The sequence below is a fragment of the Halictus rubicundus genome, chromosome 1 (genome assembly GCF_050948215.1).
Source record: "Halictus rubicundus isolate RS-2024b chromosome 1, iyHalRubi1_principal, whole genome shotgun sequence".
NCBI classification, from domain to species: domain Eukaryota; kingdom Metazoa; phylum Arthropoda; class Insecta; order Hymenoptera; family Halictidae; genus Halictus; species Halictus rubicundus.
The window spans coordinates 10,786,409-10,805,042 of NC_135149.1; the positions used below are offsets into that span (position 1 = coordinate 10,786,409).

General features: G+C 45.8%; 1 protein-coding gene across 2 annotated transcripts in view; it reads right to left on the minus strand.

Annotated features, from left to right (window-relative positions):
- Positions 1 to 1,399: 1,399 nt before the first annotated feature.
- The window catches only part of LOC143354055 (zwei Ig domain protein zig-8), a 219,827-nt gene continuing 202,592 nt past the window's right edge, over positions 1,400 to 18,634 (minus strand). The window contains exons 4-7 of one of the 2 annotated variants that reach the window (XM_076787786.1): positions 17,418 to 17,628; positions 10,704 to 10,854; positions 9,208 to 9,368; positions 1,400 to 3,329 (exon numbers count right to left, since the gene is read on the minus strand). In XM_076787786.1, coding sequence (XP_076643901.1) covers positions 3,229 to 3,329; positions 9,208 to 9,368; positions 10,704 to 10,854; positions 17,418 to 17,628 — 624 coding nt within the window. In that variant the 3' untranslated portion in view covers positions 1,400 to 3,228. The remainder of the gene's footprint in view (positions 3,330 to 9,207; positions 9,369 to 10,703; positions 10,855 to 17,417; positions 17,629 to 18,634) is intronic. The other variant, XM_076787776.1, reaches the window with a different exon arrangement.

Consider the following 18,634-nt stretch of genomic DNA (forward strand, 5'->3'; position numbering starts at 1 on the left):
TTTCCCGTTTCTCCCCGATTCTCTTTCCTGTTATTATTTCGCGTGAGTGTGTGTTACTTTGCTTACTCTTTTTTTTTTGTCTTTTTCATTATGCTCGTTTTACCTCCGTCACTTTGATTCATGCTGACGTTCCTCTATAACATGATACATTTTTTGTTATCGATTATGAATTTTATGTACAATGCGATCTAGGCTTACCTATCGGTCACGACCCGACCGTCCCCGTGATCGCCGCGGGTTTCGCATCGACCGGTTTAGGTCGCGGTTTCTATCGATCCCTGATTTATCGTTCGGTTTCTCGATCACCATCGCGTGAAACGCCGACGCTACGATACGAGAGTCTCTCCGTTTGCGACGTCATACCTGGATCAACCGAACGGCGGCCATACCGCAAGGAACGAGACTCGGTGGGGTCGAGAAAAAAGTCTTTCTTGTTTCCGATAAAAATCGAATGGAATCACGCCGATAAACGTTTCTCTCCCCCCCCCCTCTCTCTCTCTCTCTCTCTCTCTCTCTCTCTCTCTGTCTTCGTCTTTCGTTTCATTCGCTTTCTTTCGTCTGCTTCACCGCCAACAACATTTATAATCGATCAACGTTCGTCTTGAACCGCTAAACTCTCTGAATAATATCACACGATCAACATTCGCAAACAACTGGCCCGATCGATCGACGATCAACGACATAAGCACACAGCACGCTCTCGCACACACGCGACATCGATCGATCTACACACACACGATTCTTTCTCATTTTTCTTTTTTACCGGCTCCGACTAGGGAAAAAAGAAAACAAACAGAAAACGATGTCGTGTTCCGTTCGTGTTCGTCGCGCGATCCTCCTCCGCACGCGTCAACTGCAAAATATTGTCCTCTCACAACGACATAAATTACCGAGTATAAACTATACAAGAAGGAATAATATACGCGCGATATCTTTTCTTTCCGCGTAGTCGCGTTCTCGGGGGATTCACACTCGAACGCACGGCCTCGGCCACGCGCGAACGCACGTAAACTGGCAGTCTGTTTTACAACCGCGTTAACACCCTAACCTCCGTCATGGTACAACATTATAAAAAATCTATGGTAGTCCTAAGGGTAAAGTCGCACCTTAACCACGCTAGCCGTTATGATATCGTTTTACTCGGTTACAGTTACATCGTAGTAAATCTACTTAATTAAAATCGCCGCCGTCGTGCCCTTGCCTCGCGGCTCAGGACTAGGATGATTCCCAGATTCGACGAAACAAAAAAAAAAAAAAATAAAAAACAAAAAGAAAAAACAATTTCATCGATTTCTAATACGGAAAAACATCCACAAACATTACACACCTTCTATCAAGTATTATATAAACGTAGACACAATAATTTACACAAACGAGAACCTTTGTTTTTTCCAAAAAAAAAAACACTCTGAAGATTTAATCGACACTGTGATCTTTTGATTTTAGAAAGTGTGATCCTAACCAAGCTGAAATTGGACACGCGATTTAATGCACTCGAATGTTAAAGTGAACCAATTGTCAAGATAATTTAAAGTTAAAATATATTGATAAAATAGGCAGTCTACTTATCATTCACTCAATACATCATGCTCTACGTACATATAAGGTTTCATTAAATGCGGAGCACTGGGTGATCTTCTCTGCCATGGCAGTTTCGATGATTTCTTGATTATGAACACCGACAGAGCGACAGGATGCCTTTTTCCCGCTTTTAGAAAGACTTCGATGCAAGAGAACGATTTTACAATAGAAAAGAAATGTTCGTAGAACATTGGAAAAGAGACTCCAGACTTAATAAGTGACTAGAACCCATTGAATCGAATAAAAGATGGCTAGTTAAATGTAGTAGAGAACATCGAGGACTAAGATATCGCCGAGATGAAAGATTAACAGGATCTCCTTGATCTTCGTTTTAAGAATTTAGTTCGAATTTAACGAGCGGCAGGTCCACGGTGGCAGTGCGTTCTAGCGCTCGGTTCATCGAGTACCATTCACTTCGAAAGTCCCGAGCCCTTTTCCTTCGATAACCTAGAGGATCCACACTCGCCGCCCGTTTAAGCGCACTTGTCAGGGCGAGCCGAACGCTCTCACTCTCTCTTTCTCTTTCTCAGCGACAACAAATTTCTAACGTTGCCGGATCGCTTTTCCCGCCGAATTTTATACGTTCAGACAACTCTGACCATCCTCCGTTCGATACGCAACGAATACCTATTTACCAGTCTTAAGTATACATGTACATAATCCTTACCTATTGACGAGGACTTATGACTTAAAGTCGTTAAGTTTGTAGCGCTCGGGATCCTTGCGAGGTACCGAGTCTGATTGCATGGTTCAGTAAGACGTTAAACGACAATCGATCGCCGTGAGGTCGCGAGCAAGAGAAATTGGGGCGAGGAAGGCGATCAATTCGACAAACAGAAAAATATCGAGGACGATCGGTATAGCCTCCCTTCCAGCGTTCGAACAATATTTTGAAAATCTCTCTTTATATTCCAGGGGAATCTACCACACTCGCGGCTCGGTTTACAGTCTGAGAAGTTCGTCGCACGGCGAACAGAGGTCGAGCCTGGGCAGAACGTGGCTCATCGAGAATGAACGTGGGAACCCATGGCTCGACGACGTTCGACGATCCTCGGACCCGCTGTTCTGTACAAACGAGGTCGACGAACGCGGTTCCTCTTCTTTATATACAGGCGAGAATAGAGATAGAGAGATAGTGAGTGCGAGAGACTTATTTATGCTAGCTACGCGACACCGTTCAAACCGCAAATATCGTCTAAGGACGCCGAACCGTTGGTTCGTGGACAGTCACCGTCAGATCGACGATGTTACAGAACCTTCGTTGGTTCCTCGATGTCTCACTTGAGCTCGTCGACGCACTTTTCAGTCGATCGACGTGTTCCCGGAGCTGAGGATCGGCTGAGCACACGCGTTGAATATTCGGCGATCCACACCGATCCACACAGCGTTCACATGTCACGGTCGCGCGATCAGATTGATTTATCCCGGGTCGAGAGCCACGGCGCCTCGGGGTTTTCTCTGTTTTTTTTTTTGTTTTTTTTCTTCTCGACCGTTGGTTCCGATCCGTGGCCCGCGGGCCAAAGGGAATACCGGGGTCCCTTTGTGCGGCACACCGTTTTCACATCGACCGGAGCCTCCGCGTTCAAAACCTCCCCTCCCCCCACGTTTTTATTTAGTCGAAGTCGCCACGGCTCACAACGAGACTGCTCACCTCAGCAGGTTCGCGATTAACAGCGTCACGGTCGCCAGAAGAATGGTCGGCGCCATGCCGCAGCTTCCGCCGTGTTGCATAGCCGCTGGGTGCTCGCCTGGAACAGAAGAAATATCGTTCAAGCCTCCCTTTTCCTCTATTTTCGCCACGCTCGTCGACGTAATGCCATGCGCCACGTGTGCGCTACCCAACATCGCTCGGTGTTTTACAGCGAGGCGTTTAGCCGGTTAGGGCGTTGCAAACCGAATTAGCCGACAGAATTTAGGTGCTTCCTACGTCCTGTTGCTTCCAACAGCGTTTCAGACTCGACGGAATATACGGGAATCCGCGCTAACCCCGGATTTTTATTCTGGCAAGTGGAACGAATCGATAATATGACAGACATGTACGTTTTTCGGGCGACCAGACGGTTCCAACGATTTTTACAGGATTTCCCGCAAAAATGTTCGAACTTCTAGGGACTTGCAGTCGAGCTGAAAGATCATACTATATGATTCACTCGATCATACAATCCTTCAGGACTGCAGAAAAATTCGAAATCAACAATTAACGTGCGCTAGCTCGGAATAAAATGATTGGATTCTGAGGGGGTCACTTCCAATCAATTCGTGGGAATTCACGAACGTTTGAGGGATTAAATTGAAGGTGGGAGATAATACTTTGTGATAGGTGCATTTAGGTTAAAAATATAAACACGCAGGTGTGTTGAAAAATCAATAAAACCCGACCCGCTAGCTCGGACAAAATTGACTCGACTTTGAACGAATTCTCTCAGTCAATTTTCGAATGTACTCCCACAGGAATTTCCAAACATTCAGCGGCTGAAAATAAAGCTGAAAGATCGCGCTTTACGATAGCTCCACTTTGATTTCAATACAAATTCGAAATCGTGTCGAGAAGTCAATAAATTCCGATAGTCAGTTCCCGGAGACATGATCGGATTTTAAGGGGTTACGCACTATAGATCACCGGCTGCGCCAAACTCGAAATCCCCGGAGTGTCTGCATAATTAAGGTGGTAATAAATTATTCTTCGCTTGTATACAGCGTAAGAGAGGCTTAAGGGCATCCGGTAGCACAGGTCAACAGCTGACCCGACGCCGGCAGCTCCCGGTGCGACCGCACAATCAAAGTCACGGTAAATCCTTCAGGGTGCACGGAGGGGTCGTATCCCCAGAACAAACTTCTAATTCACGGGCCGTCGTCTTCCATTACAGATAACCATTAATAACAGCGTCAGCAGGGTGCAGGGTGTTGGTTGCAGTGCGCGGCCGGCTGCGGAGGAATAGAACGCAGTCGGCAGAGTGGTGCAGCTTGTGCAACGGAGCCGGCAAACCAGCGTTAATCAGGAGCTATCCCCGAGGCAGTGCTCGCGCAATTTCCATACATATATTGCGGATATCCAGACAAATGTTAACGATGTATCGGGAGGGAGGCAGAGAGGGGGGGGGGTGAACGTTGGTCCGCACACGCAACATCCAGTAATAAAGATAATCACGGACCGTGTAACCACAGGTTGCTGTTGAGCCGAGAGTCGCTTTCCTCGCGTGTTCCCGCCGGGTTTCACGGATTTACGAGCGGGCAGAAAATCTCGTTCCCGGCCATTCTAACCGAAAAACGACGGCGTTCGTCGCGACGACGACGGTGCGTTTTGGGCCGCCTCGAGCAGCGTAATTGCGTTAATGCGCGCAGAATAATCCAACCCGAGGCTGGGCCGGCCGATCGCGAAATAATTGAAATTTGCGGTCAATTTTGCAGAGTAATCAGCCGTGTTTGAAATAACATCGATGGCCCGAGCCGAGCCACCGTCGATTGTGAATTAATTATGCAGACGAACTGCGTCGCATTAATTTTCATACCCCTGTACAGCATTTTCCCGCGGCCACGATTCGTCGCGCGACTCACCGCGTCGTGTCGTTCCGTGCCGCACGCTCTCCCCTAATTTGTCCATGATCGACGCTGCTTGCCTCGACTCGCCCGCAAACCGTATCAATGATAAAGCCCCGAAAGTATGCTCGATTGAAGTCCGTTAATGGAATCGCGCGTGCACTAATCTTTGCGCCATAATTCATGCCCGGTTGATTAGCAGTTCATTGTTGTTCGACGCCCGGACCGCGAGCCTGCCGTCCGCCTGAATGCCTGATTCCGCCGATGAAAGCGTAACAATTCGACGCGTTTAGCGGGGCACGACGAAATGTTTCTGGAGGACCGATATTTATACGTCGGCGATACTTCCCGGGGATTGATCGATTCACGCGGAAATTAATTGGACCGGGGGTCCATTAAACGGTATCTATCTTTAAAGCGGAATAAACGCGACCAAATTGTACCGTGCCGCGAAAACGTTCGATCAAATAGCTCTAGCAGCTTTCACCGACGGCGAAATCAAACACATTGCCAGAACTTGTCAAATATAACGAAACCGTTCATATCAAACCATGCATGCTCGTATTCTCGTAAAGCATGGAACAAGAAAATATCAAACCGAGATGAAAAGAGGTTCCATCGTTCCCAATCAATGAAACATTTTTTGAACAACCTCAGGGATACCAGTCTTCCAATACTCTTTAAAATATCGTTGAATCCTTTCACATAGTTCACCATGGTATCATCGTTAATTTTGGACTTATTTATCCTGTTACAATAAAAATTGCGTGGAGTCAGAATAGATGCAGTCTTGTCATTGTTCCCAAAGCAAAACTTAAATAGCAAGTTATCGATCATCATCAGTATTTCCGCGTCGTTGTTTTCACGCATGATATCTTAATTGCATAGAGTTACAATGCACCTAAATAATTCCTTGAACAATTGCATTTGCAATTCAGATCGAAACCATAATAGCAATTGTAGGAACATTCAGCCCGTAATTTTTCCTCGTATATTTTCATTACGGTTGATGGAAGGTTGCGCTAATTGCGCGGAATCGCGGCGAGCAAGACGCAAGCACAGCAGAAGTGGAATAAGTCGTCGATTTTCGCGACTGACGTGTGCCCCGCCTGGATGCGTGCGCGAAACGACTGACAGGTTAGATCGGCGAACTCCCCGAGCAAGTTATTGCACGCGTTACCCTGAGTGTTGCCTGGCTGACAATAGAGCGGCAGGGTGTGGGTGTGTGTGTGTGCGTGAAGGGCCGACTACTTGCCGCAATACGCGAACCTGTCAAACTTTCTGACGAGGGACTTCGATACTTGATGAATGAACAGCCTGTCCCTTCTCCTTGTTGTACTTCCGGGAGTTCCATTCAGACCGCGCAACCACAACGCCGGGACAGCCATTGTCGTAGATTTGTCGAACCATTGTGATGCAAAAGGGCCGACGACGTGTCCCGGCGACTAACTGCTAGGGCACCGATGATCACGGCCTATGAGTTCGCAGGGACATCGAAGTGATTGCGAAGTTGCTCATATACTGTCACTAGATCCTTGACGTATTAATTTGGCCATGGTAGGGTGGACAAGTATACTAGCTGCAGTTTCTCCCTCAGTCAGAGTAAATATCAATTCTTCTAGTACTTTTAAGAAATTTACCGAATTTCTGTGGGTTTCCTTAAACACAGACTTTTACTACTTGAACTACTTCGTTCGTTGTCTTCAGATCGTCTGTACTAGATTGCTGTAATACAAAGCTGCGAGCAATGTTCTACCAAACCGTCGCAAATATTGATATTAATTCAACTTTTGCGGAATTCGTATAGGTTTCTCCAAAGTCAGACAGTACCACTTGAACCACCTCATTTGTTATTTCCCCGGGCGCCCCCCTCTATCAAACTTATCGAATAATTGTGACACAAATGGTATGCAAAACCGTGCCTTGAACTTCCACCGTGACGTTTGAGTTATGAGAATTGCGAGGGCCGACAGAGCATGGAAGTTATACAATTTAAATTCGCGATGGAATCGCGCGACGTTGACTTATGGGAATCAACGCGCCGCTCGAAAATCGATTATAGTCCCGGGAACGGATCGTCAAACGTCCCGATTCGTTAACCCTTCTGCCAACAGACGAAAACGTTAATTCGTCGTTTGGAATATCAAACGAAATACAGTTCCGTCGTTGTACTCGTTCGCGACGCGGTTTCTCCTCTCGGCGAAAATATTTTCGCCTTCGTCTATCCAGAGGGTTAACGTGTTAATGTACGCTTTTATAGTGAACGACGAGGTGTCTACGAGCGTATGGATCGCGCGCGAACACGTGTCGAAGCGTGTCGGATCCGGGATACGTGATTTCGCGAGACGCAGCGGCAAAGTGTTCGCGATTTAGCCGATGCCTGCTGATTTTTCCTCTTAAATGCATTTGCGAGCGACGTTTATGGAAGGGCGTGTGCATGACGTTGCCCCCGCTCCCGCGGAACGCTCGAACGATTCCCATATATCGGTGAAAAAGACGAACTCGCCTAAAAAACGCGCGTATAAACGCGCCACATCGAGAAACGTCGCGCAGATATCTGGAATTGATATCGTGGTGCGGCTGGCGAAAAAGAAAAAGAAAAAATAAATCGATGGTGATAAAATTTCCTTCGATCCGAATGGCAGGCGGGCTCCGTTTACGCGGTTCCATAAGCCGCCGAGGGACTTCCAATTCCGTGATCGATAATTCGCGATCCTTCCATTACCCTCGGTCCTTTTGGAATTAATTATACAAAATGCAGGATACGTTCGGTTCATCTGCTTCCCGTTAATCAATCGCGCAGAGATATAGACGACCGGAATGATCCGAAGTGCTCGGTAATGATCGACTGCAGCTTAATCCCCCGGCATCCCCTGTGTTATTACATAAATTTCGCCGTGATTCGATTTTACATGGATTGACCTCAGCTGCCGGGAATCGTATCACCGCGTGCGCGCCCAGCGAAACGTGAATTTTCGATTAAAATTACGGGAAGAATGTCGACCATCAAATTGCGGATGAAAGTGGTCGTACGGTCTGATTGGGGAATAAAGGAGGTTAATTAATTTCAAAGGTCGATTCGTAATTCTGTGCGAAATTTAACGCGATGGAACCTCGTGGTCCTCTACCACCGAGTATCCTCGTTGCATTGTTTGCAATATAACATTTAACCCTTGTGTTCGTAACCAAAATTTTCTACGATATTCATGCGCCGTATAGTCATAGAAGATAAAATCCAAATTTCTCCTTTCGTTTAAAAATGTTATAATGCTGAAAATAATATGTCGATATCCTTAAATTGTTCTAATGTCTCGACTGTTTCAAATCGCGCCTAATCATTTTTTCCATAAATGCATAATATCCGCAGTCTAGTGATCACCTATGAACTGCCAACAAAAATATTTAAGAAGCCTGAAAAAGAAATTGAAAGTTATTGACACAAAGATTAAATGCCACAAAGTAAAATGCCCCAGAAACGCGAACTTTGCTTGGTCAACAAAATTGCCTAGAATTTGCACCGAAATTAAATTCGATTCGTCCATTGCTAATTTTGAAGCACCGAAGTAAATGAAGGCACTGTTAAGGACGAAGGTCTAATCGACGGGAAGGAAATAACACGGCGAAGGGTCAGGGATTAACATGCGTGGTGTAATGGCGAGGTGGCCATTATTCAGGTCACGGATTAAATATCCGAAGGTATCCTTTCGCGAAGGAACGATTCGGAGCTGCAACAGCGCCCTCCTGACTACAGAATGTTTAATTTCCGTGTGTAGAGGATTACGCGTCGCGGGGGCAGACGTAGCGGCCGTGAAACCGGAAGTCTCGCATAGGAAGAAAAGAATCGTGACGAGGTTGCCGGAGACAGGATAAGCGGGTGTTACAAGAAGAGTTCGGATCAATATTAAGAAACTTGTGTGTCACGGCGCAGCTACGTCTGAGCGCAAGACTGATCGTCGCTCGGAGCCCTCCCCCTCGAAGAAATTAAGTTAACTCCCGGGGCGACGGGTTGAAGAGCAACGGGTGGGCTACCGGTAAAGGAAAGGGGGGAGGGGTGGAATAAGAATTCGGTAGAATAAAAACGACTCTTACCATTCAGCACGTGGACCATTACGCTCGCCGGATTCGCGTTGCTCGGAATGCAGGTGTAATTTCCGCTGTCGGTCACTCTGGCCTGTGTCACCAGGAGTCTGCTCGTCGTGCCGCTTTCCGTCTTCTCCGTCTCCAAGGAAACCCCGCCCCTGCGGTGAACGCTGAATTATCAAAGATACTTTGCTACTATTCACGCCAGCACTGGTTATATTACTTTGTTAGTAGTTTCTAAGGTTTCTCGTCGCGTTTCCGCGAACTTCGCGTCGCGCCGCGTCGGCTCACGGTACATGTATTCTATATACATATGCATATATATATATACAGCGCTGTTAAAAAGCGAAGACTATATATGTACAGTCTTCGCTTTTTAACGGCGCTGTTTACGCGTCCTCTCAGCATTACCAACTTCTACATCGAACAACTACGCTGTTTGCCTCGAGGATACCGAAGTTTAAAAATCCTACTAATCGCGCCACCTTTCCCAAGTCGTTAGTCCAATACCGCCACGGCAATTCCTATCGTTTGTACCGTTGACTTTTTTGTGGTGAAGAGAAAAAAAAAATGGAACAGGGAAGAAACTACTAAGTTTCTGAGATCTCGCAATTCGGGAGGATCGTTATTTTATTTGGACCTCGAGAACTTTTTCATTTTCTCTGATCCTTATACGCTCTGCATAAAAATTGTACGCAAGATCCTGGAATGGAAACCATTTTTGCTTCGCCTGTTAAATGAACAATCAACGTTTCCATATTTTAAATAACTGCCAGTACATTGTGACATATTCATTTCGGTTTGCGAAATTTGTGTCTAAAAATTCATGAATCTCGATCCAGATCTCGGTGGAAAATGATTTGAACGTCATTCCTCGAGTCAATTTTTGAATACGTTCTTGCAGGAATTTGTCAACGTTTGAGGGCTTAAATTAAATCTAAAAGGATGCACTTTACTGAAATCCTGATGCATAGTCCTGAAGATGGAAGTTAGATTTGGAGAGATTACTTTGACTTTGACATGCTTTCTCGTTAAAATTTGTTAACATTAGAAAGTGACATTTCGTTATAGATCTATTTTCTTGCAAGAAAATTCGAGATCATGTTTTGAGGAACGGCTGTCTTCATGTCTCAGAAACTTGTATGTTTCAACTGTCGAAAGCAGAATTATAATTCAAAGAATAACGTTAAACCTGTTCTCGAGTTAGCCGAAACGCGTAAGGTCGAAGCGATCGAACATCTCGGTAGCCTTCGAACGTTGTCGTATGCGGAATTACCGTTGGCCTATCGCGCGAACTATCCCGTGGAAACGGGGTAGAATAGTCGACAGACTGTAGACCGGATGCATTCCTTGCGGGGGATGTGCGCGAGGCAATAATCCTAACACGTGCAATCGAACGGAAAAGCGAGCGAAGTCTACGGAGTGTGGGGGTTTGAGACGCGAGTGGCTCGTGATAGGACATTACGGTGGAGGTAACTCGAGAACTTGATTCTCGTGGCTTGTACCTGGGACTGTCGAAATCCACTACGGCTGCTCCGTGATGCCACGAAACGCTGCTGGGCGGTGTACTTTGCACATTAACGGTGCACGTGAGGCTTATCGTGCTGCCCTTCATCACATAGACGTCCTCCGGACCCGGGATCTTCGCCTGCGCCGCTGCAACACACATTTGAAAATCGGCCGCTTAAATATTCTGTCCATGGCACCGCCTAGATTCATTTCGTTTTCGCCTAAACGCGACACTGTCTACTGTCTTCGGATTCTCAGGCACCTTCAAGCACAGATCTCTGCACTTCCCGTCACCAGAGTCCACAATCGTTCTGTGCATTTTATTTGACTGATTCTACCGATCCGTAACATCCGCTCTATTACAATCTGTGTCTGACATCATACAACTTCTACTACTGAAGCTTTCAGGGTATAGCCGGATAAAATGGTCAAAAGTGCCCCCAAACCAAATTGATTTTTGATCACATCATTCGATAGGGCTCCCAAAGAAACCCCTTTGTGACAAGTTTCAAGTAGGTACCTCTTCCAACAAGGGTAGTTATAGGGTGAGCACGGTTTAATGAATTCATTGCTCTATTTCTTCTGTTCAGCTCCACAAAAAATTACGAAAAAATTCATGAACATTCTACCTAACAGCACGCATGACAGTGAATTATTTCAGAATTTTTGGTTGTAAAATCGATTTTTAAAAAAATTCGGAAGCATAAAATTTTCGATTGTATATGGAACTTTTCAGAATACCACATTTATATTATTATATTAGTTGTGTCTCATCGAGATTATTACTGCGCATTTTTTTTAGATTTTTCGGATCATGCAAACATGTTTAAAAAAATTGGAAATCTTTAAAATGCATATTTCGTATTGAAGTTTTGGAGATACCAGTTTTACAAAAATTCAATAATTAGATATTGTTGAAACCATTGTTTTTGATTTTTTTCAAGTCCAATTAGAGGCGATATGCACCGACTATTATGGTCTCCCGTAAGGGGAAGTGTTCCTTTCACCCTGGGCATATCGAGAAGCAAACAGGCCAGGCCGAGGCGACACGCGTCAGCAATCGACACGTTGCTCGCCGCCACGGGCGAGATTCGTTTAATTAAATTCATCCTCTTAAGCGGGGTAGAATTTAATTAAAAATTCTATGTACAATTTAAAATTCTACGCTCGCTCAATATTTCCGTCGGCCAGCCCTTCGAGTCTAAGAAGCCGTCCGGTTTTAGACGTTCCGTTGAACGGCGTGGGTGGAATGTTCCAGCGAAAAACGACGAGTCCACGGATCGCGAACCGCCGAGTTGCGATTTAACTTACCGCCGACGATCAAACATTCGATTGCTCGTTCGCCGGCAGAATTCTCTTCCCGTGGGGGCGTCGATCGGCATCGGGAAAACAGCGACGAAGCCACGGCAGGATATTAATGCCGCGAATCACGGGATCCGACTCAGCAAATTCTGGTAAGTGAACTTAAATTCGGTGTAAAGGCTCTATGCAAATGCCGCGAGCGCCCGCGCGTGCGCGACAATGAGAGAGAGAGAGAGAGAGAGAGAGCCGTGCCTCCGCTCTTCCTGCTCGTGACTAACATTCGAAACGAATCTCGCTCAAGTTTTAATGGAACCTCGAAGTTCGGGTCGACGGAAACACAGGCCCGAGCGAAAAGGAAAAAGGCGTAGATTAGGAGAGACGCGTTGTTGCTGCGGATATTTTAATTGCGACCGGGTCGGAGTATTTGCTAGTTTTGCCTCTCGCCTTCTTTTCCAGAGCTCTGCGGATTTTAGCGCGGACGCGAAGCAATAACTAAGTTATAAACATCCTGCGATTTTGGTTTGCATCCGCTCGGTGTCTATATAAAAGGTATACCATTCGATTTTACGTTTCGATAGTCAGTGGACGATTTTTATAGAGCTTGGTGCACATAGAATTCATAAAATTTAATTTCGAATAGACAAATATTTTGATTAGCTTACTCATTGCCTTGTACTAAAATTCGCAGCAGTCTAAAAAATTGAGCAAGGTACGTTCTTTAAATTTATTCATCGAAAACTCAAAGAATACAACGTTCGGATAAGGGAGGTTTTGCGACAATTGCAATTCCCCTCTACCTACAACCCCTGCCATTTCGCGACACTGATACGGACTCTAGCCCATGCCAAATGCCATTATGATTATCCGGAAAAGAGAAACTGAAATTCTGGAGCGGTTAGCTGAAACATAACATGCTCGAAAGAGTTGCGCGTGTGTTTCTGGTTCCGAGAATGTCTCGATCGAGCAAGCAACACATAGAGAAATAGAAGGATAGAAAGAGAGAGAGAGAGAGAGAGAGAGAGAGAGAGAGAGAGAGAGAGAACGAGTGTATGTGAGCGACAACGAACACGAGCGTTCCACGCGTGAAAGGGCGGGCCGAACTGTCTGGCGAGACTTTTCCGCAATAATTATTACGAGGACGATAATTCGGTGGTAATTAGAGGTCGCGGGTCGTCGAGCAACACGAGGAGCCCGGCTCTCTCTGGTGACGATCAGAACGGAGCTCTTTCGCCGACGGAGTCAGCTCGACCGGCCCTCGTAAAACAAAACCATCCGGGGGTTGCATTAATTAAATGCTAAACGGGGATGACGTGCATGCACCGATAGAGCACGTGGCCTGCTGGTTGTGCACACACACGCACACACGCATACATGTATACGGTCGACAGACATGCTGACCGGGCCATAGTCGTCGCTACACGCATACACACCGGCCCGGAATAGCGAACGTCTAGCAGCGAGCTCAACAGCTTGGAAAAGGAGAGAGTCTGTTCTTGCGTGATTCTAACCTGAGTTGAACGTCCGATGAATGGCGTTCGGTGTGGCGGTGGCGGGGACAGGGGCACTTTCTGGAACGGGAGGACAGAAAAGATATCGAGTTAATCGATTTCGTCGAGAGATCTACGGCTTCGCGGCTCGGCTGGGGATCCGACTGACTTAAAACACCCTACCACCGGCAGGCAGCTATCCTTTTGCGAGTACACTCCGACCACTAATACATCACCGGTCAATTTCTCAAGAATATTCAACGCCGATTCTACGAAAGAAATTTACGTCCGTTGCTTGATACCTTCTCTGTCTTGCTCGTAATTTGTTTTGAAATGAGGGTCTTGGATGATCGAGAATACAGTTGGAAGTCTGTAGATTATGTCTCGTCTCTCATGCAAGACTTGAAAGGGTACGTTTATGATGAATGGAGAATTGAATTTCAATGCGATGAACCCTTCGCATTTGGAGGCTTGTCCGAAGTCACCAGCAAGTAGTATACATTTTGACATAGTTTAACGCTAAACCTACTAGTACAAACGACCGGCCAAATGACTGGTATCAAGTTTTGTATTCTATAATTTTTGAAATTGTAAAGACGCATTCATAGGTGATAGTTATATAAATTTCCTTACTATAGCTCATTTTATGATAAAAATTATACAAACTCCGAATAAATACATTCTTGTCATTTTTATTACGCAATACATGCTGGTCGCTTTTTGTGGTCAGTAGGCTCAGTGTTAAATGAGATGTGAAACTTTATGAAACAACAATTTCTAAAAATTCTTTCTAATAATTATTTCTAGTAATTGCCAGCACTTTTTATACCTTCCCTTGAAAGGGGTACTCTGCTAATTAGAGTGTTCCTTAGAAAGTACAGTCGAGTGAAAGGAGTTAAATCTCATTCAGATTGGTTCATTCTCCTCCAAGCACATAGCGTTAATAAATATTAAAATGGTCGGAACTTTTCCGTCGACGGTGCTCACACACGGACACCGGTCTGGCTCGTTCATTAATAGTGTTCGCTGCCACTATGTTACATCTCCAGTTTCTTTCTGCCGCGATAACTTTGTTTTTGCGTCATTCACAGCGATTCTTCATTTATGAATAGGAGGACCGGAATATGGTTTTACGAGGTTCGAGAATAGAGTCAGAAAAATGGACACTTGTTGGAATCTGATCTTTTTACGGAAACATGTCAGAGAAATTTGAAACGTGTTGAAGCGTTTAATGAAATTTCACAATTTCCAGCTCTCCGGCTATTACTGTCTCGCGATTCAACTATTTCGAGTTACCCGAAATATAGTCAGTTTCAGAATCGACGGATACAAGAGAGTCCGTTCAAAGGGCGCCGGCGCGGCGTACCCGGTTCTTTGAATATCCGATAACAGCGTCTCGCTTCTTTCACTATTAATTCACCGTTTACCCCGTAGAATTTACAGCTCCTCCAAGTATAATTCCGTCGTTCATTAGCCATATTTAATTTCCCGGCAAGACTCCGATCGCATTTAAAACGCGCCCGGGCCGGGGCCACCACTTTGGATCTCTGTTCAAAGATCCTCGACTATAATTAAGAAAACTATAGCCCCGGTCCAGGAGGATTATTTCGCTGGGAGGAGAGCCGAAAGATTATTCCTTGGAGTAACTGTATCACGGCCTGATTCTCATCATCCAAGAATATCGATTGCAGCCGACTGACAAGCAATTAGCGTTGCCTGTAGCCGGGGCTCGTGATAGGGACAGGTACACGCAGAGGCTGCGAACATAATTAATGAACATCGGTGTTCGTGCACGCGGGATCGACGAAATCCTGTGATCCCGGTGGAAACAGTCCGCCGCTCAAAGACGCCGCCCTCCGCAAACGACGACTAATTATTCCCGGTGGCTCTCGATCGTTCGATGGGAAACAGTTCGGCCGAGTGCGCGCGGAAATTAGGGGAACCGTACGGCGATCGACAACGAAAAAAGGATGAGAGAGAAAGAAGAAGAAGGGAGCAAGCGCGCGAGAGGGAGGGAGTGAGAGAAAGAGAGAAAGAGAGAGAGAGACAGAGCAGAAAACAAAACCGTTCGGGGGGGGGGGGGACAGGCACGCGACACTGCGATTGTTCGAACGAGTAAACAATAGAATTCATTATGAAATCGCTGGAATACGCGCGGCGGCATTATGCTCGTTGCAGAAACATGGTACCGCATTATCGCTCGTTACAGTTCACCGTGAAGTCGAGCGATAGAGCGCGCTCTCGATTAATATCGATAATGCGGGATCGTTAAAGTCGATAAATATTTGTCGGACTCTGAATAATAGGCGCTCGTTAGCGCGCACCGCCAGGTTTTATGTACCGGGCACGGACCGGAAAAGAAACGTAGTTGCAATCGCCGTAAAATACGCAATTACGCGCGGGATTACCGGGCGAACAAACGTTGATCGCGTTGAACGATCGGGAACAATCGGTCGCCGTTGCCGACCGGCGAAAATCAGGATCGCGCGACGCGACGCGCACGCCGCTGTACGCTCGCGGCATTGTTCGTTAATTCCAGCCGGATCCCGGGTGGAGGCGAGGTGACTCGATCATGCTTAATATGCGAGCGGAACGACGACGCTCGATGATTCACGAGGACTTTTAATTGACACACTGGTAACACCGCCCGTCTGTGTTGTAACGGGAACTGTACCGCTCTACGTGTCGACGCGACGATCAATTAGCCAAATTAATTGCGCGGATAGAAGTACCTGGCGACGAAGTACGCAACCGGCTGCAGCACAGGCACGGTGCTGACGGGAACGCCCTTATCACCGGTGGCTAGCGAGAGTGCAACGTTGCTAATAGAGAAATGGGTATCGATCTCTCGGCAGATGACACTTCGAACTGACAATACAGGACAAACGTGGAATCTTCTTCTTCGGTGTTTTCACCCTCGGTTATTCCTTGTGTCTGCTAAAACGACACGTTTCTCGTTCGGCTCGAATGAATTGGGTCGTCTGCATTCCGTTTTGTTCGACAGCGTTCAACAACAATTGCAATTTTTCTCACGAACCAACGCAACGTGCGATCAGATGTTTGATTTTCGATGCGAACATCAATAATATATGTACAGTGTCTCACTTGATTGATCAAGTACCCTGTAAATCAGAACAATGTTTTTTCTTTAAATTCGGCTAAAGGGCTTGAATTTCTTTGGGAAGCTTGAACTGTTTCGGCATCTGCAACTCATTTGGATCAATTTACACTGTTATCAATTTTTGTCACAAATGCTCAAAATTCGCAATTTATTGATCACTTAAACGAGCAACTGTACACCACGTGGGATGTCGAAAATGATGACTCAAATTTTATACTCTTTTACCTATCCACTAATAAAAAAAATTAATTGAATTTTCAAAAAAGAATTATTTAACTGTTCCTTCATATGCACGTCTCATATTTGGTAAAAAAGGAATGTTGAGTCTGCAATGTTTTGAACAGATAGGATGAAGCGGTTTGTTCTCTGCACCGAAGAAGTGGTTTTCCCGCAGCATATTGTCACTTCCAAGTAGTAAATAGTTTCGCGAAGACAGGCATGCAAGGCGGTAAGCATCAGTTCGTTTAATCATGCTGGTGCGTAGTCAAGGTGCCGGAAGTGTCTGTCCTGATCGATCAGGCGGTAGACACGTACGCAAGCGTTTGGAACATGTCTTTCTCATCTATCTCCATTACGCAGGATATTTACAGCGCCACTGAGATTTAGTATGCTCGGCTGACCCTCCAGCGATCTTCCATCAAATTATTTAGAATAGAATAGTTCCGAAAGTTTCTGTTCGCACAGAGATTAATTGGATGACTGAAGGTGATTTGTATCGGATCTTTGGAGATTGACTTTGGGGGATCTCGATCGCGAGAGGGCTAACCGCAACGATAATAGTCTCACGTTGGAAGCTTTACCTTCGACACTCAACGCGAAGGCTAAATTCATTTTGGGCTCGGTGTTAACCTGGCATTCGTAAACCCCTGCGTCACGTTGCTGGACGTAATCGATCTTCAACGTCCATTCGTTGGACGCCTCCGGATGCTCCACGGAGAATCTTCCGTCCCCCGTGTACGCGTGGATGGAGGACGTTAGTATGTGTAAATCCCTTTTCCGTATCCAGGATACCTGAAACCAAAATGGCCGCGACTGAGCATCGACGGAATTTCTAGGAAAATTCTGGGCACCACTCGATACACCTAGTCAACGTTTCAACTAGAAACGATTCGGTGATTCTCTTGCGAATCGGGAAGCTATTTCTCCGCTGCCAATCAGAGCGTGTCGACTTCCATTCTCGAATGAAGTTAATTAACTTTTAGTTAACAAGCGGGGGATCCTTTCAGGATCGCAAGGACCATGTTCCAACAAAAGATCCTTGCTTTAAGCAGTCTTTGTCGAGACAAGTAGACGATTGTTCGACGACGCGACTGAATTTTAACACGGACCCTAATGAAGCTCATTAAAATTTTTCAAACATGTTGCCCACGCGTGTACGAGGTTTCATACTAATTGGGTAATTACATTTCACATTGGAAAGCTCGTTAAAGCTTCTAAACTTTGTCTTTTGTCGCGATTATGTAATATATTTGTAAATTTATGCGAAATTTCATGCACACGAAATCAGCATGATCGCTTCAAGTCAACGCATGCAATACCGAACGATCCCGTGCAATTTCCTTTGTTCCATTTAGCGGAGAACAACGGAACACCGGAGAAACGAGTTTCGAGTGAAATAGTTACCCAGAACCGTACCACTTTGGCCCGACTATAATTTCAAGATTATTCGACCGCACAGCAGTGCAGAGTTACAAGGGTGTTGCTAGGACCGCCATTGAAACATTGTTTGACGGGAATATACATCTGTCAAATCTGTTAACAGTCGTATAATGACGTTCCCATTGATCAATCGGCGCACCTGTGCCGATCTAATGATCGAATTGGAGCGCGCGCGACGCGTATCGAATTTTCCGTTTGTTCTGCCCTTCGCGAAATTGTGGTTACGCAAACGTTATTATACGTCAAATTGCAGACGGGATCCGTTGGATCGTGTGACGCCATATTTGTCAGCGTCCTCAGCAGAATTCCGCAAAGATCCTTTGATGGGACCTATGTTGAATTTCAATTCGAGCGACTA